Genomic DNA, 25655 nt, shown 5'->3' on the forward strand with positions numbered 1-25655 from the left:
TGCAATTCACATTTTTCATGCATCCCAAAATGAAATGAAATCCTTTGTTTTACCTACATACAAGTTTTCTGTTGTATACAATCTGAAATTTATTCTAACAAGGGTTTTTAACTTTTTTTCTTTAGTTTTCCAGAGGCTTTCTGACCTTTCCAAAATACCTTCTACTATACACTGCCCAAATCTTCTCTTTCCTTTTACCTATAGCTCTGGATATAATACAGCAGACATTTCTGAGGAAGATCCGAGATAATCGTCCCTATTTCTATGCTTGGAGCCCTTAATCAACAACACAAAAGGACCCAACTATTACATGACTTAAATGTGTTATTTACCTCAAATCAACTACAGCTCTACATAAGAAAAATCCAATTAATAGGGACGGTATCATGGTTAATGTCCTTTGTAACTTTGCTCCCTTGTCTGTTGTCCTCTAAATCTATTTCCCATTAAGTCTCTCCAGTAAAATTAGTTATAATCTTACCGCTGATTCTCCCTAATGTGTCCAGAGAAGTAAAATGCTTTCGTGAACTGATGTGCTCAACAAGGCAGTCACTATACATCTGTTTGCTGCACCAAGCTATATCCAGGCAAACTTCTCTCTTGAGAAATCGATTGTAGGATCAATGGGAAAAGTTTTAGATCATGTGTTTAAAAAAATTCTCTGCGAATCAGTTTGGTCTTTCCTCTTAGTCCAGTGAATCGTTGGTTTATTTCAGGTGACTGAACTTCTATCACAAATTCCTCACCTTGCATCAACTTAAATATAGGAGGAGTGGTCAACATTTATAAATGAGATTAACTTATTTGAGCCAATTGGAAAAAGAGTGGGGATTTCTGTCAAACTGATTTATGCTTTGGTCTACACCATCCCAAAGAAATAAGAAATTTCTCAACAGTTTGGGTGACAAAATGGTATTGGTCTCTCAAGTGGAGAAAGAGCCAGTTTTCTGGGAAAGGAACAGAATGCACTAAACATGTGTCTCTTCTGGCAGAAGAAGCTAAAGAGGCTGAAGTCTTAGCAGCATTACAGGCCTCATCTGCTACTGTGTAAGAAGTCAGCCCTTCAGGAACAAAAGGCAGACAACAGCCTCTCTCTGGAACACTGGCTCAGGAAGAGTAGTGATCAAACAAGCAGGAATCCCCCTAGAAAAGGGGGGGCCTTCATCTGAGGTCTGTGCATAGAATTCAAGGAGTATAATGACCTCAGATAGGGAAAACATATCTTTCACTTACTAACTGGTAGGTGAAATTCTGCATTTTCTTCATTTACGATTTTAGGCAATAACTACAATAATATTAACATACATGTAACATTGTCACCGATAGAAATCAATAATATTTTCATATCATATTGCAGTTGTTGCGAGTATCTCAAAATTACACTAATGCTCATAACTGCTTTGAAATTAGTGTTATTAGAGTTGCCATTAGGTACTGTCATTTATTACAACTATTTCAGTATAGTTGGTTCCTTTTGTGCTTCTATGCATTTTTAAGGCATTTATCTCATTCTAAGAAGGGGTTCATGATTCAAAGAAGGCAAAGAATTCTACTTTTAAAAGATGGAAGTAGGATGGAGAAGAGAGAATACTCCCAGAAACTCCAGCATAAACCCCATCACAAGGAAGAACTTTCCAAGAAAACACATATGCATACTGTTCTCTTCTGAAATCCACAAACATGTTAGGAAACAATACCAGCTTATTATTCTCATCTGGAAACTACAACAAAGCCTTAAGAAGGTTGAGATGTCTTATTTAGTCTCAAGAGAAATAATTTTCACCAATCGGTTTGGCCTTTATTAACCTAGCAACAGTGGCTGTTCTGGGACAGGAAAAGGCAGCTCAGGAGCCATTTTCCTCCATCCAAAATACCACCGAAGGTACCACTGAACTGACACTATGGGGCACTCCACATACGGCCCTTATGGTATGAAAGTAGTAACTAGCAAATAACCTGTGGAGGACAATTCAACTGGCTAAATGTCATATAAGATAGAACAGGTCAAAGCTCTCCGTTCGTGTAAAAAGGATTTCAGATGCCCAACAACAGAATAGCTTCGTGAAATTCTAAATAGGAGATTAAAACAATCACAAACCAACATCTCTACAATTATCAAATACGTTGACAGTTCAATCACCGTGCATCAGGGATATTCCTAATAATGGTGTATAAGTCAGATACTTTCAGTATGCTAAGAAAGAGCTCATTATAGAAAGGAATCTTACAGTAAGATTTGAGTGGTCTGGGACCACACTTAGGAAAAACATGACAACAAACTATCTCAACATTGCATGGATCTACCCAAACGAATTTATAGGCAGCTGTTACCACTAATGTATTTAAATCCTTACTGAATTCAATATGTAGCACCTGCTTTCAGAGGTACACAAGCACTATCATCTCCCATTTATGTTACGAGATTCTAAACTTTCAACTTCTGTTTCTGGCATGATCTTTTCCTCTAAACTATCCCTGAAGTGGGTGGTCTCAAGCAATCAGTGCATAAGAAGTTGTGGCATGTTGGAGTTATTAGCTGGAATTTTAACTAAGGGTAAATAACAATTATCATTACGATGCAGCTTCAGAAGTATTTCTGTATGGCATCAGGCAGAAGCAAACACAAAGTGCAGAGTGACTTGTTTCTGACACAGTTTCTGAAAAGAGTTCAAAACCAGTTGACCATGGCTTTCATATGGCTGTATCATAGCTCCTTGGGCAGACAGGCTCCTGTTTTATTCTGCTCACTCATAAAATGGAGCTACTTAAAATCATGTGTGTGTAAGGACGTTACAAAGGGATATTTCCAAGACAGATTCTGTGCACTTAAAATGCTCTGCCGCTAAAAAGAAACACCTCTTCCCTCTTTGAACAGTGGATTTTCTATCTTCTACACAACTGTGCCATCTCAATCTTCGTTTCAGATGTGCACACACAATTACGATGCAGCTGAAAACAAAGACAGTGTCACTATAATTGTGCCCAGTGAGCCCCAAATATTAAACTTTTATTTTCAAGTACGGCTTTCATCACTCCCTCCTCCAGTGCGGTATATATGATAATATATTATTTGTTATTCAGAGGGGAAGAATTCCATACAAAATGAATGACTCCAAATGCCTTATAAATAAAACACAGATAAATGTCTTGGTAAAATAAATTAAACGAGCGTTTGTATTTGATCACTCCATCATATTACTGTCTTTATCTACAAGCAGAAGTTGTTATGTATTTCCTGAAATTCATTATATGTGAAGTCCATAATGGCTGAAACTCAAACAAATCACACATATTATTCACCTCAGAGAGACTCAAAACAGATTAAAGGCATGAAACTCAGGAAAGATAATGGTGGCCCACACCTGTAGTTTGGGGGGTTGTTTGCATGTTTGTTTTGGGAAAGCTCTTGCTAGCTTGACTGTTTAAAACATTAAGCTGTAATGCATTAGTAAAGGTTGATATTAAGCTACACTTTCACTTCTTAAAATTTACCAAAATGGCTGAAGAGGATGAATATTATTCTTAATGAAATGCCTTTGCTGATTTTGATTTAGTAAATAGATCCTTAGATAAACTATTTAAATCCATTTTTAAGGAAAGCTGAATCCACACCATTATTATTGCATTGTTAAAGTTACAAATACTATATGAAACAGAACTGGAATAAACAACAAATAATAAACAGCATACTTTGCTCTGGGGTGTAATTCTAGGTTATCATTCATTTTTCCCATTATTGTTGAAATACATTGGGGACAATACAAATTTCAAAAACTATAGAAATAAATAAGGAACGGTGATTGTTTAAGAGAAAGCATTTTTAAAGAGAAATGACAAAAACTATTTCCATTGAGAAATTCATGAAAGAAAAAGCTTTTTTCTCATGTGCTATGGCAGAGTGATTTACAAACAAAATCTTAATTGCAACCATCATGAAAGATGAGGTAAAATAAAAATCATCCTATTTCCAAGGATTTCAAATTCTCAGCTAGTGTTTCCCATAGCATAAACAGCTCTGGAAGACTGATTAAAATAACAATAGCAACTGTATTCAATGCAATAAAAGTTAAAACCTGATTTATGCAAATGTCACTGTGCAGATTTATAAACACTGTCATTTCCACTAGCCAATGTTATTAGGTTGGCTCAGTTTACCATCCAGATCATGTAATACGCGCATACTAGCCCTGAAGCGGCAACATTCCACATAACATCCTTTATTTATACACCATCAGCAACAGTAATCATCCTGCATCTGAAGCTTATTTCCCATCATAATAGGGCTGTCTTCAACACATACTTGGTTGGTCTTTATGGCTAAGTAAAGAAAGGTACAAATGAAACTCAAAAACTTTACTCTCTTGCGGAGCTTGTCATAGGGAGGGAAAGAGAGTGAGAGAGAGGGTTAGGCAGGAAGCAGGAACAGAGAGAGAAAAAGATAAAGGGAAAAAAGGAGAGTGGTGAAATAAGACAAGGAGGAATGAGGGTAGGGCTTCCGGAATTGAAAGGGAGAAGACTTAGCATGAGCAACCGAAAGATCGTCCATAATTAGTTCATGTAAACTAATAACTTGTGCTATTTACATTTATAATGTAACTTCAGCAACCATTCATTTGTCACTGGAATATGTATTTTACCTTTTTAAACATTCTGCACCAAATATTGTATGTGGTGCAAATAAAATTTGTACAATATTTTAACTGAGCACTGTTTTCCCCTTTTCTCAAATCAGCTTCCTCAAATGACAAATTCATCTCTCAACGTTTCACATCTGGGTAAAACCAGGGGCCCGAAATCCAATTCCTTCATACTCAGATGCTACTGAATTTCTTCTATGGGCTAGATTCTGTGCTTGTCCCTGAAAACATCAAAATAAGTAAGTTACCTCTACTGAATGAGACAGATACAAAAACGGTAATAAAAAAGAATCTGGTAAGTATTTTAAGAGACGTGCACAGGTTTTCTGATACATCCAAAACAAGCTTGTATCTGGTTAAGAATGAAATTTTGCTGTTTGTGACAATATGGATAGATCTGGAGGGTACTGTGCTTAGTGAAATGTCAGAGAGAAAGACAAATTCAGTATGTTTTCACTTGTATATGGAATCTGAAAAATAAAACAAATGAACAAATATAATAAGAACAAACAATATATAAAACAGAAATAGACTCAGATACAGAAAACAAACTAGTGGTTACCAGAGGGTGGGGGCAGGGGCAAAACAGGTGAGGGGATTACGAGGTACTAACTACTAGGTATAAATAAGTTACAAGGATATAATGTACAGCACAGGGTATACAGTTAATTTTTTATAATAACTTTGTATGGAATATAATCTATTAAAATATCAAATTACTATGTTATACACCTGAAACTAATATAATACCGTAAGTCAACTTTACTTCAATAAACATAAACAAGTAAAATAGATACATACTCAGTTTCTCAAATATTCTGAACTGGCTATACCATTTGACTGGTTTCCAATTAATTAAATAAATCACATGTTCATTTAAAAATTAAAAATAAAAATAGTGTTAAGCTGTTGGGAAAAACTCTTTAGCCTTTCTGACATAATTTCAATTTATTTTATTTATTATGGTGATGGTTGTACAACTGTGCATACCCCAAAAACCATTAAATTGTACATTTTAAATGGGTGATTTGTATGGTCATGTAAATTACATCTCAATAAAGCTGTGTTTTAAAAAGTAAAAGAAAAAAAGATGCAAAATATCAAAACAAAACCAAAAAAAGCTCCCTAAAACCTTCTAGTGTCCATACAGTTGCTAAGACTATCATACGACCCACATCAGACAGTAATTGCAGTAGTGATGTATCAAAGTCCTTCCAGTATTTTATTTCTTTTAAACTTACAGTATTTTAAAAACACTGCCATTGAGCAATGAGATTCAGTTCAAAGATGCACTGATGAGATGTCCATTAACATCAAAGACGAATATTCTATTCAGATTGATGAAACCACAGTTACTGACAACAGGCTCTTTAATGACATATTTTCCTTATTTTGATCATGATTTTTAACTGGAAAAAGACACGCTGTTGGTAAATTCTTTGGAAACTGGCTGTACTAGAGCACCTATTTTTTGCTACTGTAAAAACTTGACTTGATGAAAAACAAGTCCCAGACTTCCCTGGTGGCGCACTGGTTAAGAATCCGCCTGCCAACGCAGGGTACGCGGGTTTGATCTCTGGTCGGGGAAGATCCCACATGCTACGGAGCAACTAAGCCCATGCGCCCCAACTACTGAGCCTGCGCTCTAGAGCCCAAGAGCCAACACTACTGAAGCCCATGAGCCTAGAGCGCATGCTCCTCCGCAACAAGAGAAGACACCGCACTGAGGAGCCCACGCACCGCAGTGAAGAGTAGCCCCGCTCGCTGCAAATAGAGAAAGCCCAAGCGCAGCAACGAAGACACAACGCAGCCATAAACAAACAAATAAATAAATAAGTGTATTTAAAAAAAGAAAAAAGGAAAAACAAGTTCCTTTGTAAATTCAGTGTCCTGTGCGACCTCCACGGTCAGAAGATGAGAGGAGGTCAGAAGATGTAAAGATCTTATAACCTGCCTAAAGAAAGTACATTCTGAAGTTCTTGCAACACACTGTATCGTGTGTCAATATCAACCAGTTGCAAAATGATACTCATCCAGTTCTTTATCCCTCTCACAGGGTAATACTTAAAGCCAACAGTAATATAAAACCATACCACACAAAAAAAGAGCAGCTAGTAATCACAGAAAATGCTCTTGCAGAAATGTGTACAAAAAGAAACAACAAGCTCTAAAAAATTTATTCTTTCCACAATATAATAAGAACTAGACTTTAATACTGACTTTATCAATCTGAACTTCTCAATAATAATCAAGTAGTGATGGCAACAAGTTTGGAATATTCTACAACATCAGAGAAAAATTTCTTACATGCAGATAACATCATTTACCATACTATAATAAACATAAAATATTGAATCAAAAATAGTCCACAATCTCCTGGGAGACCCAGATTTTTCTCATTACAGTGCCAGGTTCTCAGCACCCTGAAGTCTAAGCCCTCACTTTCACTGCTATCTAATCAACTCAAAGATGTTAACCTATACCTTGTTACATGATGTATTTTTCATTACTCTCCTTTTAAGACCTTTGGTGCATCTTGTTGCCTTCATGGACAGTCTCTAAATCTAGACTAGGTAGCCTCTCTTTAATAATTTACATATTGAAGGAGTTATCTGGTGCTGCACAGAAGTACCTCTTTGTCAAATTTTCTAGAACATTCATTCTAAAAGTGAATTTATTAAAAATTATATGAAGGAAAAAATAGCTACTTGTTATAAACATAGGGATGCTCCTCTGAGCTGAATATTAGAACTAAATCAATCAAACTGAATTCCATAATAGTAAGAAAATATTATCAGTATCATTAATACATGTACATCACCTAGAGCAATGTCTGCATATAACAGACACTTAAGGTTATGCATCACACTACATACATAAGTTAACAAGCATGATATGGGACAGTAGGTCAGCCACAAATGTGCCAGAAAAACACCATTCAATGCAACAACCAATTGTGTCCCCTGCCCAATTACTGTCCAGCAATTTGGAGAACAAATAAAGCTCACATATACCCAGCAATTTCATAAATCCAGATAATAATCAAGCATTGGAAGTAAACCAAAAAGTCTGCTCAAGAGACAAGATAGATGTTACAAATTTCATAAGCCTTATTACTCACCTCGGGTCTGTTTATTTTTACTTTACAGAGAACAACACAGTCATATCCAATTTCTATGTCTAAAGAAAAGAATGAGAAACAAAGATGACTAGAAGGAAGTAAGCTAAGAGCAGAAGAAAATATCCAACAATAAGGAAAGGAAAGGAAGGGAGGGAAGGAGGGAAAACTAAATTGAACTAAATTAAAATAAACTAAATTAAATTAAAAACCAAGAATACAAAGAGCCAAGATCCTGGATGATGTGGATCAAGGACAAACAGACTCAAACCTTAGTATAATATTCTGTTTGAAGTTCATAATGATGATTTGAATTTATCAATAAAAGCTATCTTATGTTTAAAATATTCACTTCAAGAAGACAAAAAAGACACAGAATATTGTAGAAAGCTTTTTTTTTTTTGAAAAGGGTAAAAATTTTAAAGATAAAAATAATACCAAACACAGGGCTAAAAGCTGCAAATACTTTCTCTTAAATTCTAACTGCCTCCCTAATTAAAATACGTATTTGCACACTGTGATTTAGAACTATAAGATGGTTCTGACCTGCCAATCATGTGAACAACCAAACATCACTACTGTCGTAACATCAGGAGTATCATAATACAGTCACTACAGCTTCTGCTGTGATAAGTACCACTCTGTCCATAATAAACTTAACAAACTTTCGTAACGATACTAATCAGTCACTTGCAGCCCTGTAGGTCAAATTATCACCACCCCACAGTGCAACACTGAAAATCACGATAACTGTATGATTTATTTTAAAATGTATGCTTTAAAAAAATGCTATTGCTTATATGCCTCAGTGTTTAGATTTCTCAATAAATAATCTCTTATAGTACTTCATTTAATCCTTATAGCAACCCACAAGGAAGACTATATAATCACCTTTTAGAGATGAGGAAATCACAACTATTAGAGATGAGCAGTTAGGCAACTTACCTGAGGTCACCAAGCTATTAAGTGGAGGAGCTAAGGTTCAAAGCCAGGTGCACCAAAGCCTTGCAGATCAATATTCAGAGCAGCAGTATTCAAAATAGCCAAATAGTGGAAACAACCCAAATGTCCATCATTGATGAATGAGCAAAACGCAGTGTAACCATGTAACAGAATGCTGTTCATCAACATAAAGCAATGCACTATTGAGGTATGATACAACACAGACGAACCTCAAACAATTAGGCTAACTAAGAGAGGCCAGATACAAAAGACCACAGAATTGCAGGCTTCTATGTATATGAAATGTCCCAAAGGCAAATCTATAGAGACAGAAAGTAGATTAGTGACTGAGGTTGGGGTAAGTATTTACTGTGCGTGGACAAAAGGGATCTTACTGGGGTGATAAATAATGTTGTAAAACTGGATTGTGATAATGTTTGTACAACTCAGTAAATTCATCAAGAATACTGAATTGTACACTTAAAATGGGTGAATGTTATGTTATTTTAATTATACATCAATAATGTCATCAAAAATAAAACAGATGTACCTGACTCTGAAAGCATGCTATTTCACCAGAAGGAAAGAAGAAAAAAGAAGAGGTGGTAAGGTGACAGGGACCTAGTCACACACGTGGGATAGTTTATAATGAACTTACAGGGTCAAGAGTAAAAATGCCTCATAGGTTTTAAAGATAAGCCCTTCTTTAAAAAGAGAGGAAATGCCACCTCCAATATGAATTGCAAAGTTTACCTGCAAATAGCAAAAAATCCAGATAAATTGCTTAAACAAAACAGAGGTTTATTTCTCTCTCCAATCTAAAGGCACACAGTCTAGAGCTGGAACGCTAACTCAGGGTCATCAGAGACTGAGGCTCCTTCCTGCTCAACCAGCATTGGTGCTTGGCTCCCGGTATCAAGGTGGCCTCAGTTCAGGATGGCTGTTGAAACTTCAGCTACGGCATCCGAACTTCAAGCAGAGAAAAAGAGGGAGGGTTTATAAATGGTAACTCCCAGCTGAGTCAGCTCCTTTTAAGGAGGTGGTTGTCACAAAAGCCCTATCCAACTACCTCTGCTTATATTTCATTGGCCACACCCACTTGCAAAGGACAGTTGGAGATATGCTTCCTAAGCTAGGAACATTACCACCTAGAATACAACCAGAAAGGGGATTTTTTGTTTTTTTTATAGAAAAAGGAGGAGAAGCAGGCAGGTAAATGGATTCTGACTAAGCAACCAGCAGGTTCTGCTAGATTCCTATTAAAATTGCTCAGGACCAAAAATAATCAAAAGAAAGTGTGGAATAAAAACTCAACACTAATACACAACTAAACACCTAGCACAAAGACAGCATCTTTGTATAGTATTTCACTCTTCTCAAGAATGTGGTGTTCCTATTATAAGCATCTAAACTGACTACTCATTTTTAATACAAAATTAGCATCTCCAATCCCTATTGGAATAACAAAATTTGAAAGCCAGTCCCCCTTCATCCTTTCCCTCAACGTTCTCCCATCTCCAGCTCTGCAATTCATACATAAACCCAAATGAAGGAGAAGCACAAACACCCAATTACAGAGCCTGGTAATTGTTAATTTGTTACTACAGCTACAGGTTTTATGTCATTTGATGGGAATGTCTCTTTTCAAATTGCTCTAGGCCCAGGGGAAAAGGTGTAAAGTTGATGATCTCTTAATGTACATGCATAATTCTATTAGGTTTGATCTTCTCCAGGGAAAATAAGATAATTCCTAAGTGCTGTGGTATTAAAGAGGCAACAAAAGTGGCTGGTCAGAGACAACAGGGCTACCCTGATCCTTGTTTTATGACCAGGTTTGGAGAAGAGGTTCTCAAAATGAGTTCCCTGCACCCTCAGCATCACATAAGAACATGTCAGAAATGAAAATTCTCAGACTCCACCGCAGACATTCCAAATCAGACACTTAGGAAATAGGGTATAGAAGACTCTGTTTTAACAAATCCTCCAGGTTTTCTGATGCACCCTAAGGTTGGACAACACTGTCTCAGAATATACCCTATATTGCACTTGTTTTGCTGAAAATACCTAAGTTTTCAAGGACAAATAAGTGTCATTACACATTCAATTCGGTACCTCTGTGGCCATGGATAAAAATAACTGTGTATTTGCTGATTTTGGATTTTAAAAGGAGAGGAATTATAATGCCCTACCTTATACCTTAGTTTATACCTCAATGCTAGCTGCTGGTGATGGGGAAAAAGTCACCTAGTCATGCTAGAATTCTACCAGCCATGCTCAGCTACGGGGATCAGCCCCCATGGTGGTAACCCTTCATGGAGGTCTTGAGATATAGAAAACAGGAGTGATTTTCATGCCTTTTACAGGAAAGACCACAGGTTGGACCACATACTGCTAGACAGAATAGCTATGCCCCAATGGCATGCCAAATATCTTTTTCTTGACAGCATATCTAAACAGAGCAAGATTCTGATTTCTGGTTCTGCTGTGGTACAACCCACAGCAACTTACTGGACATCTGTTCTTCCTTTCTAAAAAGGGCAGATGCCCACGTGCAATCTATCCAGAAGGGATACTATGATGATCACCGTCTACAAGGCAAACTAATTTTAGGAAGAAAAACTAGAGTCAAGTTGCTACTTAGTAACATTGATTAGAAGACAATAAAATCTTGGTATTTCATGTTAAGAAAAAATTTTTAGACTGCTAAGTAAGCTGAACAGATATTCAAACTGAGGATGTTTATTATTCCTTGCTTAATGTTTTTATAAGCTGAGAAACAAAGTTTATAGGGACTTGAGACATTAGAATAGATTACCCAGTGAAAACTGTAATAGCTACTTACTTAAGAATCTTTTTAAAATATCTATCCATCCATCTGAAAGAAGTCATACCACCAAAAACATTACTAGTTTAGTGGGTTTAAATTATTTTTAGAAAAATAATCTTTCCCTCACAAATTAAATCTTACCTAAGTATCAGATTATGGAAGAAAAAAGTATAATCTAGAACATACAAAAGTATCTAAAAATCATTAAAGAGAAGTAAAAACAGACAACCCAATATAAAGTAGGAAAGGGGTAAAGATCAAAGAGTTTTCAACTCTAACAGTAACAGTCATTCAGCTAAAAACCTGCAATGTCAAATGTAGAAAAAGACGCTAAACCTGGCTAGTAAGCAGATATATAACCCATCAAGTTCTTTAAAAATTGATAATATCTAATCAAGTCAAAGATGTAAAGAAATGGACTTTTGGAGGGAGTGTGAACTGGTAAATTTTTTGGAAAGTAGTTTAGTAGTCTACACAAATTCAAATTTTCATATTCAATTTTTTTAATTGGGGTATAGTTGCTTTACAATGTTGTGTTAGTTTCTGCTGTATAACAAAGTGAATCAGCTATATGTATACATATAACTCCTCCCTCTTGGGTCTGCCTCTCACTCCACCCCCATCCCACCCATGTAGGTCACCAAAGAGCACCCAGCTGAGCTCCCTGTGCTATACAGCAACTTCTCACTAGCTATCTACTTTAAACATGGTAGTGTATATGTCATTCCCAATCTCCCAATTCATCCCACCTCAGAGACTCATCCTCTTACCCAAGAGTTCCTCTTCTAGACACCTATTTTAAAGGAGTATTCAAAAATGTTCATAAAAGTGTTCACTGCAACATTTTTGAAATAGCAATTTGAAAAATATGTATATGTGAGATCACTTGATACATATTATAAATACACAGAACAGGAACTAGAAAGATGCACACTAAACTCCTTACAGTGGATCATCTGGGCAGATGAACAGGAGTGAGAGGTTAAATGGTTTTACCAAACATTTACAACAACTTCATGCATAAAATGCAGTCAATATGAACAACAATTTCATGTATAAAATTCAAAACACACAGAATTTTACAGAGGAACACTTGAAAGAAAAAAAGCTTATATTGAATCCAAACATATAAAATAAAAAAGTAAAGACCTTAAGCCTGGTTGAAGATTTCAAGGGAGGACTAGGAATCCTGACTGGTCAATTTCCTACACTTTTTCAGGCATCTAAGTGTTCTAGAACAAACACAGTTGTAAAACCACTACAGTATATTAACTCATAAGATGCTTCCTATTCCTATAGTAGAATATAATGTTTTGAGGGGTTTAATACCACTAAAACCATCCAAATTTCATTTACACACATGACTATGTTTAGACTACTCAATCACTACCATGGAGTTTTACCTTCAACTTCAATCATACATATATCAAGAAATGTATCTTCCTAACCCATTTAGATATGCTAAGACATAACCTGTCATCCAATTGCCAATTATAATGCAACTACCAAATAAGCCAACTTCTATGGAATAAGTATTTTTGGAAGTATTTCTTCAGCATACCTCCCATTTCAAAGAACTCTAGTTGAGGAAGACCATTTGCAATTATGTTCAAATCCGTTGAACACACACAAAGAAGGGACTGTTCATTCACCCTGTACCTAATGCCACTGATGGGCAACGACTGCATGGTGAGTAAGCAGGAGACTTCAGCAGTGGTTAATGGCAATTAAGCTGAACACAACCATAAAAACATAGCAATTAGGACTCCAAGAGAAAGATGTGGGAAGTCACCCAAGCTACTAATCATTTATAACATTTTTTACATTATTTAAGGGAATCCAACTACAGAACATCAAGCTTTTGTTATTACACCATCAAGCAATTAAGAGAGAAATCTGAAAACAGCAATGTGATTTGTAATAGTACTAAATTCTTAGAAGAATCAGAGTGAGTTTGGAGTCTTCTCAGGAACATGGGTGGTTTTGCAATTACCTGGGCCTCAAAGAAGGTTCACAAAAGAGATGGAGAGAAATTCTTGATGTTATCTGTTAGAAAAATTTTCATGGCTCTGGTTTATTTCATGTCATCAGAACAAAACATTTTAAAGATGTAATGCCATCATTTATCCAAAGATGTGTTTCACTGACCATTATCATAGTGGTTGCAAAAGTCATACAAATCTAACTCGGAAACTTGCATTCCAGAGCAGACTATTAAATCATTAAAATAAACTCACAGCTTTGGATACATTGGGCTCACGAGGTATAATTATCAAAACTGACAAAAGGGTACTAGAAGCAAAAGCAAACATTTGATTATTGTTACTGGGAACCATTAGGACCTCTTCTAGGTGAGTGTTTTAAAAAGCTGATGGAGGACTTCCCGGTGATGCAGTGGTTAAGAATCTGCCTGCCAATGCAGGGGACACAGGTTCGAGCCCTGGTCCAGGAAAATTCCACATGCCTTGGAGCAACTAAGCCCGTACACCACAACTACTGAGCCCACAAGCTGCAACTATTGAAGCCTGAGCGCCTCGAGTCCGTGCTCTGCAACAAGAGAAGCCAGCGCAATGAGAAGCCCATGCACCTCACTCTCCATAAACAGAGAAAGCCCAGGAGCAACAACGAAGACCCAACATACCCAAAAAAATAAATAAATAAAAATAAATTAAAAAAGAAAAAGCTGATGAAAGATTTTTACACTTATAAACCTTAGTCAGCCACTTGCCCACCCTCTCCCTAACGTATTCAAGACAATCCTCACATCTCATGAGCTATGCTTCTTCAACCAAGACTTAGTCCTGAGCTTTTCTTTGCATTTATCCTTACTTTTTAAAAAAGCTCAGCAACTCCAGTGTTTCCATCTACCACACAAATGACTCATATATTTCAATCCCTAATCTAAATCTCTCCCAAACCACTGCTTTGAACCCTGAGATTTCAACCTTTCTTTTCACTGGCCAACACCAACTCTCATGTTCATAAAAATCTAATTTCATAAACTAGATTGATCAGGATCCTATGAAAATTGATTTCCTTTCCCTATTATCTGTTTCTGCTAGAATAGGATATCCCTATCAAATCAAGTATCTCAATGGGAAATGGGATTAAACAGAGTTTCAGATACTCAATAACAATGTCATTTTCCCAGTGAAAATTTCAATAATAATTAAATACTTATAGGTTTAATAGTTAAATATCTATATGTGAACACGTATAATCATATAAACATACCTGAGTCAATTACTATTAAAGATTGATTATATCGTACTTAAAGTAAAAGCTTTCTTTTCTAATCACTGCCAGCAAAGATTTTTAAATAGTCTTCTTCCAAGTCCATCATTCACCACTGTATAAACTGAACACATAGCAAACCAAACAAAGCAGAAATGTTGCCAGTAGAACAGCTGACACCTTCACCCCACCCCTGGGAATTCCAGAATGTAATAAGGTTATTACGGTTGTAAGCCGCTTAAAGCAAATCAAGTTCTTTAAATGACTGATTGAGCTATATCAAATTATAGTTTTTAAAAACCTAACATTAGAGAAAAAAACCCTAGAATCCTCTTGGTTTTTCCACTCCACTAAACAGAAAAAACCCTAGAATCCTCTTCGTTTTTCCACTCCACTTGCTTTCTTTAAAATGATTCATATTAAATTACTACGCCTTTCCTGATTAATTTTCCTAATTTTTATAAATTCATTTATTTCTGCCTACCCTTGATACTTAAACATTTGAATATAGGCAGGTATGTATGTAATTCATACTTGTTACAAAAGGATATCATTTTATGCGCTTTTATTGAAGTTAGTTGATTGTTTTCTTCCATAGATAAGGCTCTCAGAGTTGAGATCTCTTTTGTATATGTACTTGTGAATGTGCATATTTACACATATACACGTCATAATAGTATTTTACAAACCTAATGAAAATTAGGCAACTTCTCCCCCCATCTCTTACAAATCTGCACACAATGATGGGGTCACAGATCTCCTGTAAGCCACCCAATACATGCACACATAGGTTAGCTATTCGTCTGCTTCAGTCCCTGTGTTATGGATTTGGACATGTAGAAACATTTTCCAACAACAACAAAGATCTATAAACATAACATTACAAATTCCTCAGTAAATATTTACTGGACACCTGAAAAAGCATATAATCAACATCCAAACACATGAAGATCAAGCATTGGGCTACAAATCTGACAAGACCAACTCTTTAGCCTCTAACTGGCAGTTTTCCTCCTCCTCTCCCCAAGATTAAACTGCAGCCAACTGTCATCCAGCCAGTGATGGATACTGTTCACCAACGAAGGAAAGAGGATTAAGCAAGACTGACAAACAAAGCTGAGGCTCCACCGTGGGATTGCAAGAATGATAGACTAGATCAGCGTGTCACGTTCCCAAATCAGAGATGCTTTAGAGAGAAAAATGCAATGACAGAAATCACTGATTATATGGATGTCACATGGTCTCCTCCATTCATGGTTAGCACGGTCCAGAAACTGCTTATGAAGCTGTTTTTAAAAATAACCCTCAAGACTCTAACAAAAGCGCCTACCCTTTATGGAAATAGAAAAGTTAAGTCTGGGAGAACATGAGATAAACCAGATTTACACAGGCTTGTCAACGAATCCTAACTCCCAACCTCCATCCCAGGCCTAGGAAGGGACCCTTCACCTGTGTTCACCTTAGCACTGGAAGCCAACCATTTCCCTGAGGTCAGTAGGCAGGCAGTCCATAAGTAGTACCTATCAACAGCTTCAGATACACAGAGCACCATCATAAGCGCACAGGAAAAATACAGTGAAGAGAAGATTTGGCGATTTTAAAATACTGACAAGGTCCCTTTACTTAGACGTCTTAGAACCTAATGGATGAAGAAGGGAAAGACAGAGTGTTACCCTGGCAGAGTGAGCTAACACAAAAGATGCATGGTTCCTGTATTTCTCAATGGAAATTAGATGTCTAAATTAAGAGAAGGTGAAAAATATTTTCCAGAACAAATGAATTTTCATTATGTTCTATCTCCTTGCGGAGCACCAATTATGCTGATGACAGCATCCACTTTGTTTTACAGGAGGTCCTTACTTCTTATCGCAGACACCTAAGCTTGACCAAGGTCACCTATCATTAAATGGTAATCTATGTCTTGAGATAACTCACTTACCTCGACTCTTGTCTCAAGTGATTTAAAATAATTAAAAACACCAATGAAAATAAATAGACTCCAAAAACAGCAAACCACCATCTAGAAAAGAAACCTCCTTTTCTAATGAAAGAAATTTTGGCTTCTCTCCAAAGCACACAAACACTTTAAATATTTGTTCAGCCACTGAATATCTAAAAGAAATTTATTGGGGAAAGACTGAATAATAAGTAATAATACGAGAACAAAATATATTGCTCTGTTTCTAAAACATATTCCAAGCAAACATTTACAACAGATACTTTGCATAGCAAATAGGCCACTAAAGAATCAGGCATATTCAGGTTCTTGCATTTTCAGATTTTTTGTTCTTCCACTTCTCTGAATTTTCCATTGCTTTACTAGCAGTCTCAGAATTAAAATCAAAAGACTTTTTTTTTTTTTTTACATATAATTTCACACTCTCCCACCCCTGCTTTGCTGTCAAGTGTCTGACCCTGGTTTGATAATCTCATTTCCTGAGAATCAAAAAGCTGGAAATTTAAGCTTCCTAGAGTGTTAATTGCAGCCCTGCTCCATTGCTAATCAAAAAATTGGATGTTTTGCATGAAAATGCTTCTCTAATTAATTCTCAGTCATAAATCGCCCTGGTTTTAATAACCCCTCCTTGATTGGATAGCCTTTGAAGAGACAGTGCAGCTAATCCGCTAAACTAGAAAAAACACATGCAGAGGAAATAATAAGTGGGCTTACAAGGTATGAACTAGATGATTGCATTAATACTGTCAAACCAAAAAAGTGAGTCTCCTTTCCAGGCCTTTCATGCCTCACCCGGCACCCCAGTAAGATAAACCGTGAAACTAGGAATCATGGACAAAGGCAAGTGCCAAAGAGGTCAGACATCAAAACTCAAATCTTCTTCCCTTCCTTCCATAAAACAGCTATTCCTATCATTTTTGTAAAAGAGGTTTCCCTTGACATTTTTTTTCCTAGACACTGGAAATCCAGCAGTGTCCACCTGTCACATTGTCTATTTTAATACGCCCGCGTTTTTGCTTCCCTCTTTCCTTCTGCTTCTGACTGACAATATATTATCACACATCTCTAAGAGGTGCTGAACTGAATTTTCATTATCCCAAATGTCAAGATTCGTTTTTGTCATCAGAGAACACAGCTGGCCTTTGATTAATTCAAATGGAACAAGTCACCTATACATAACTTCATTTTCCCTAGACTAGGTCTTGCATTCTGCAAATTTTAATTTACAGCTTGTCAGTTTAAGATACCATTTGCTGCCATGGTGGCACGCAAAGAAAAATAGAAAGTCTTAATTAGCAGCACTTTGCATTAGTCCTATGATTACTAATAAGGCAACAATTGGGAATTTTTAGCTTCAGAGCAGGACTGACTTAGAACTCACTCACTGCTGTTTGATAATATTATACAAACATTCAGAAGATGCTGAAACTATATAGATATACAACAATCAGTACTTTCAGTAAGCACTGTTTTTAACATATGAACGAATATATATATATGTGGCTCTCCAGCTGACTTGTAAAATAGTAATGTCTATTTTTTCCTCTATACTTAAAAACGTCCTAGAGGTAAATATTTTAAAAGTTATTTCAAAAGAAATAGCATAGAACAACAGGTCTGGACTAGTTATTAACAACAAGAGAAAAAAGATTTGAGGTGGATTCTAATTTGAATTTAGAATGTTCAAATCCACAGTTGTATAGCCTTCTACATTAATAAGCTATTACAGTAAAAACGTACAAGCCACCACAATAAATCACCACTATACACTCATTTGGAAGTCTGAAATTAAAAAGACTGACAAATCCAAGGCTGGCAAACACTGCTGGTACAAATTTAAAATGCCATACTCTTTAAAAACTGGCATTTTCTTAAAAAGTTATACACCTACCATACGATCCAACAATCCCACGCTCAAGTATTCCCAAGGGAATTGAAAAATATACACCCCACACAAAGACTTACATGTGAAAGTTTAGAGCAGCATTATTTACAACAACCAAAAAATGGAAACTACTCAAACATACATCAACAGCTGCAAGCATAAACAATGTGATATATCCATATCTACTGTGGTAGAGCCATACAACAGAGTACTACTCAGCAATAAAAAGGCACAAAACTACTGATACATGCAACGATATGGATGAATGACAAAATTATTATATTGAATGAGAGAAGCCAGACACAAAATTGTATACTATATGACTCCATTTATAAAAATACAGAAATTGCAAGCTAATCTCGTGACATAAATCATTTCAGTAGCTGCCTGGGGCTGGAAATTGAGGGAGAAACAGACTACAAAAGGGCACAAACAAACTTTTGGGTGATGAAAGTGTCCCATATCCATGTACGCACCCATCAAAACTCATCAACTTGTTCATTTTAAATAAATGTGGCTTACTGTGTGTAAATTATCTCAACAGAGAAAAACATAAGCCATTTCAAATGCAAGTTATTCTGCAAACCTTATATAATGAAACTCTATTAACTGTTCATCTCCATCATTTATTGGTTTTGTGACTTTGGTCAGGTTATGTAACTTCTATAAGCCGTGGTTTCTTAGCCATAAAAGAATTAGAAAATAAGGCCTACTTGACAAAATGATTACAAGAATCAGGTGATAAATATGTACATACTCAAAAAATGCCATCTCAGTAACTCCACTCTCTTCTCTTAGCATTGGTTTCCCTTAACTTCCTTCTTAGTATAATCTATGATACAGTCATTTATCTCCTCAAGTATTATTAACATACTGGAAAAAGCTCTAAACTTGGAGAGAACATACCTACGCTTCTGTCTAGTTCACCATTTGGTTAATGTGTAACACTGAACTTTTCATTTGTAAAAAGCATGAATAATTATTGGGAACTTATACGCCAAGCACCAAACCAGGAGTTTGGTATGTAGGGTAAACACAACGGACAAGGTTCCGGTCTGTGTGGGACTTAAAATGAGGAAGTACACATTTCAAACAACTAACAGCAGGTAATTAGTTGAATAACTATAAGCATGCCATGTGCTACAAATAAGGAAACTAACCCTGTCTGGGAGAATTTAAACAAAGAAAACAAAAAAAGCTTCCTGAAGGAAGTAATAGTTAAGAAGATACTCCATGCAAAATTTTTTAGAATACTGATGGACATATGGTAAGTACTTACTAAGTACTACACAAAAATCTTTTTATAAAGCAAAGAACTACCTTAAAGATAACAACTACTTATCAAGGAGAAGGAGGAGACAGGGGCAGGCCAATTCCAAGTAAGGGGGCCCCTAAGCTCTGGATGAGCTTGGCAAGTTCTAAGAAGTCCAAAAGAAGGTCATAAGAAATCCAATGAGAAGGCCATTGGAAAAGGGGGACGAGAAGAGGTTGTGTGTAAAATGGTCGCCAAATCACACAGAACCTTATTAGGCATATTAAGGACATGGGGTTTAGTACAAAGGACATAAGAAATCATTGAATACTTTTAAATCACTCTGGCTCCAGTATAACCAATGGTTTGGAAAAATTCAAGGTACAAGCAGTAACAACCAAGAGGTGACAGTAGTTAAAATCTGGGTAAGGCAAGGGCCATTTATAAAAACTGTAGATGGGTTTGTCACTGTAGATGGGTTGGGAGGCAGTAACAGCAGGGTCTGGTAACAGACTGTATAGTGCAAAGGTGAAGACAAAAATGACTTCTGGGTTTAGCAATGAATAAGTCAAGGATACCATGTAATGAAATCGGGTACACTGACAGAAGAGCAGGGTTGGGGGTGATGGGGAGAAGGGGAGATCATGAGTTTGATTTCGATATGTTCAGTGTCTGGTGCCCATGAGACAGCCCAGAGAGGTAACAGATTCTGTACAGCTTGCCTTAGAGGGTTATCATGATGTTTTTTATTGTACTTATAAATGATTATAAAAAATTTTTGAACTCTTATCTCATACTATAAAGTCTACAGAAACACATCAGACCTCCATCCTTTCTCAAAGTCCCTCTTAGCTTCTAAATTAAAGTTATAGAGAACTGGAGGGGTAGGGAGTAACTGCAAGATTGACAGCGCAAGTGAATTTGGGGTAGGAAGAAAAAAGGTGATTTTTTTCCTTGCTTACAGTAAGGGAACTAGTTTAGCAACTTCCATTTGTCTAAGGGAATGTTTGGCAACACTGATGTGTAACAACTTACCACAAATTCAGCAGTTTAAAACAACACCCATTGGATTACCTCACAATTTCTGTGGGTCAGCTGGGCCCTGTGCTCAGGGTCTCACTAGGCTGAATTCAAGGTGCTAGCCAGGTTTGCAACCTTATCCAAGGCTTGGGGTCCTCTTCTGAGCTCATTCAGGTTGTTGGCAGAATCCAGTTCTTGGTGGTTGTAGGACTGAGGTCCTTGTTTTTCTGCAGGCTATTGGACGGGAGTCACTCTCAGCATCTGGAAACCACCTCAGGTCTTTTACACGGCCCACTCTTCTCACAATTACTTCTTCAAGGCTAGCGTCTGTACTGCTTCTTGTCTCTTTTAAGGACTCACTGGACTAAGTTGGGCCCACCAAGGGTAACCTCCCTTTTGATTAACTCAAAGATAAATCATTAGGAACTTTAATCCTATCTGCAAAATCCCACTGCAGGTGCCATATGATGTAACCTCATCATGGGACTGACATTCTACCATATTCACAGATCTGGCCCACACACCAAAGGAGGAATTACAAAGGTCATGGGTCACTGGGGTCAATTTAGAGTTCTGCTTACCACCAATGAGAATACCAAGAAGACACATGTAATAAAGATGTGATTAAAAATAGAAAGCCACTGACCAAAAAAATGGCAACGAGAGAAGAGAGGAGCTATCTTTATATTCCACCTCAAAAGTGATGACAGACTAACAGGTGATTTCTAACAAGAAAGGCCACCCAAGAATTCTGGGTAAGAGAGTATATACACAATCAGGACTTCCTAGGAAGAAGCAGGCTCACTTTACTATACAAAGCTGTAGTACTATCAATCAGTGAATCGGGAAACAGCCTGTAAACTGAATACTCATATCCACAAGTAGGGAGACCTTACAGATTTTTTTTTTTAATAAAGTAGACTACACATCCACCAGAATGGAGAACTTAACAGGCTAAGTCCTATTAATTTCTGTTATTGTAAAACAGCTGTTAGTATCTTCTAAAGCTAAACACATACTTAGCTCATGACCCAGCAATTCCACGCCCAGGTTAATTCTCAAGAGAAATGAGTGCACATGTACAAAATTCTTCATAGCATATTTATGTATTATAGCCCCAAAGTGGAAATGGCAAATGTCTATTAACAGAAGGAATGAATATTTTGCCCCACAATCATACACTGGAATATACAGCAATAAAAACAAACTATATCTTCAGTAACATGAATGACTCTCCAGACTTGATGCTGAGCAAAAGAGCTAGATACATAAGATATTGTACGATTCTATTTATACAGAGTTAAAGAATAGGCAAAACTAAGCGACAGCATTAGCACCAAAATCATGATTACCTTGAGGGGGGTGACCGGCAAAAGGCACCAAAACACCTTCTGGGTGCGGGTTACAGGATTCTGCATACATATGCAAAATTTTAGATGTATATTCAAGATAAGCACAGTTCACCCACTTCACTGAGGGTATACCCTACCTCAATAAAAAGTAAAATATAATAAAATGGCAATAATAAAAAAAAATAAGGTGGGGGAAAAAAGGACTATCAGATAGGATTCAGTTCCTAGGCTCATGTCAGAGACAGTTTCTGTTTATATAATTTATAGTATTCTAAAATACTTGAGGCAGCAACAAATTTCAAAGTGTAAAATGAAACAATTATGGCTAAAAACTAAACAAATGCCATCTAAAATTGAGCTAATTATTCCCCTTGGGGGCATTATATTTGCCACAAAATGTTCTAGAAGTGAAAGTTCAAAAAGAACCATACTGACTGATTTGGGGATGACAAAGGATTTCAATTCCTTAGGAAATAAGACAAATTCTGCATCTATTTTGAGGAAACTACATCTTTTAACTTAATCAGAGTAAATACTTTTGAAATGATTGCAGTCAACCACTCAAATTAGAGGCTGTGAACAATTTTTGTGGCAAAAGATCTTCTCTTGAAAAAAAATTTTTAATAACTCATGCAATATTTAAGAGGAGTTGGAATTACTGATTCCAACGGAATCCAGAGTCACAGACTCTACAAAGGGTAGATAATCACCAACGAGTGAATGGTCTGTCCCGTTCACAGCCTCACTTTGATCAGTCCTCTTTCTGTAGCCACACTGTGCAAAATGATGTCCACACACAGTTCACAGCTCACCTTCCAGGCCAAGTCAGAAATTCCCCTTTCAGACTCACTGTAATTGTTTTTGGTTTTTTTTTTTTTTTTACTTCGTTTTAGTCACACATTGTGTATTGTTTTTAAAAATTTATGTTGTTTTCAATAGATCATTTCAATTTCTTTCCCTTTACAGTATGAAGTCGAGCTCTCCGCTAGCTCTAGGATTTTTTAGGTTAAGAGGTGTTAGCAAATCATGAGTGAGAGGATAACTTTATTTTTCATTTTCACAAGTAGCAAGAAAATAATTTCAAACTGGAGGAAAGAGGAAAGCAAAACAAGGTATATAAAACACTGCCAAATGCTTAGATGTAAAGTAGTTAACTCATAAATAGAAGCAATGTCCATTCCATTTTAGACTCTTTTTCTTTTCCAGCCATATACTCATCATTCTAAATTATGTGCATCATAAAATCCCCAGTTAGTGATACTGAAGATCAAAATAACTTTGAAGAGAAATGGCTACGTGCATTACTGCCATGAATATTTATCTCTAAGGAGTACATATAACTGGGAAGAGGGGTCATTACAGCGTCACGAAGCGCTGCCCTCAGGGTTAGAGACAGATGTGTTGCACCCAGCCTATCCAGGGGGTGCCACTTAACACTGTTATAGGATTGGGATGATCATCAAGGTAGGCATGGTTTCTCAACTAAACTCAACTAGCTAAAAGGACTTCGTCAAAGAAAACAAAAGAAGCAGAACAGTTTTAAGGACCATTGTGGGAGAGTCTACTTATTTGTCCATTGGCATGCTTATTCTTTCATTCAATTTAGAAGAATTTATTGAGTGTCTCCTACATGTGCAGATTGATGCTAAGTGCTGGGGGCGGGGGTGAGGGTGGGGCAGGGGAGTCACAGACAAATTAACAATAATTAACATTTATTCGGTACTTAATATGTGCGGGGCATGGCTGTAAATGCTTTACACGTATTAACTCATTTCATTCTCACTATGGCCCTATGAGATAGGTGTATTAATATTCATAGTTTATAGAAAATAAAACTGACACACAAGGGAGTTAATTTGCCCAAAGTCACCCAGATAGGAAACCTGGCTGTGGGGACCACACTCTGAACCACTAACTAGTCCTCAGACTCACAACTGAGAGCGACTGATTGGCTGAGAATCTAGAGCTTTGGACAGAATCAGAGTCTGGTAAATCATTTAACTTCTCTTTACAATTGATAAAACTGGTAAAGTGACTTGTACAAAATCAAAAAGCAAATTATTAAGAAAGATGAATGGTAGCTTGATTTTAATAATAAAAATATAAAATACATCTAAAAATAAAAATTGAAGAATTCATATTCTTCAGAGACTTAGAAGGGCACTAAAGTTAACATATCAGCCAAATCCTAGAAAGAAGAAAGCAGTATTTGCAATTAAAAAATAGAAAAAGGAGAAGGGAGTGGAAAAAACCCTGTAACTCCAATCCTCTGCACTTAGGAAGCAGAATGGAAATGGGTAATCAAACCCTGATGAATGCCTTAATCATGAGGGAGTTGATAATAGATTAATTCGATTAGTTAGATTAGCTAAAGTTAGATTAGATAAACCTAAACAAAACTAAAAGAGAAACATGAAAACACACATTTAAAAAAAGCTATCTTCGCCCCTAACACCATAAAAACTCTTCTCGTATTTCCTATCTTACAACAAATAACATCATGATCTACCCAAGTCACCAGATTGGAAAACTGGGAACCAAGCCTATCTCTTGCTCAAACTCCACACAGAATGAGTCATCGTGTCCAACTGACTCTACGTCGAAATTAGCTTTTGGATCTATTCCCACCTCTCCATCCTCACTTGCTATTACCCTTCTAAAAAGCTGGCATACTCTTCTATAAGTTCTCATCTGGAACAATAACACAATTTGCCACCTTGTCTCCAGTCTTGCTGCACTGATTCTCCCCCACCAGCCACCAGAACACTTTTACTGAAATACAGATTCGATTAGGTGACTCTCTTGCTTTAAATCCTTACTACTCACAGGACAGAAACCATGCCTTCCTGCTGTTATATCAGGTCCCTAGAGACCTGCCCATCTGTCTCCCTTGACTGGGTCCAGTCTTCCCTGTGTGCTTCAACCACAATGAAATACTTGCAGTTCCCTGAAGCTCTCACATACCTGTGTGTTGTTTTACATCCTCCCCCTACTTGCAGTGAGTGCCCTTTCCCCTGGTCAGTATGGTTATCTTTCCTATTTCAATATAGTGACTCCTCCTTTGTAACAGCTTCTATGACTTCCCCAGGAATGTTGTGTTTTCTCCTCCGTGCTCCCCAGGTACTTATAACATTTATGAAAACTGTCTCTGTTTGTATGTCTTGTCTTCTAGGGCACCTAGAACTCTCCCATATTCAGATGTTCCAGGAGCAGCGCCTTGAGTATGGCTGGCCTAGAAATGATGACTGCATGCTGTCACCTCCAATACATTGATTACAAGAATCCTAGGAAAGAGGCAGGGTAAGTGCTGGCTTCATTACACAGCTGAGTAATCTGGGGCTCAGAAAGGTAAAGTGACTCGCCTAGTAAAAGCGAGATGAGTAATCAGGACACCTCCCCGAAACCACAACGCTCCCCTAGCTACTCAAAGC

At 36.9% G+C, this 25655-nt stretch overlaps 1 protein-coding gene across 4 annotated transcripts in view; it reads right to left on the bottom strand.

The window, feature by feature from the left end:
• The window catches only part of EXOC4 (exocyst complex component 4), a 752882-nt gene that overhangs the window by 504243 nt on the left and 222984 nt on the right, over positions 1-25655 (bottom strand). The window contains exon 10 of one of the 4 annotated variants that reach the window (XM_057730964.1): positions 9560-9666. The exons of the other annotated variants lie outside the window; for them this stretch is intronic. Coding sequence (XP_057586947.1) covers positions 9653-9666 — 14 coding nt within the window. The 3' untranslated portion in view covers positions 9560-9652. Of the gene's footprint in view, positions 1-9559; positions 9667-25655 lie in introns of those variants that run through there. 4 annotated transcript variants of the gene reach the window in all.

Source organism: Hippopotamus amphibius, chromosome 4 (genome assembly GCF_030028045.1).
Source record: "Hippopotamus amphibius kiboko isolate mHipAmp2 chromosome 4, mHipAmp2.hap2, whole genome shotgun sequence".
NCBI classification, from domain to species: Eukaryota; Metazoa; Chordata; class Mammalia; order Artiodactyla; family Hippopotamidae; genus Hippopotamus; species Hippopotamus amphibius.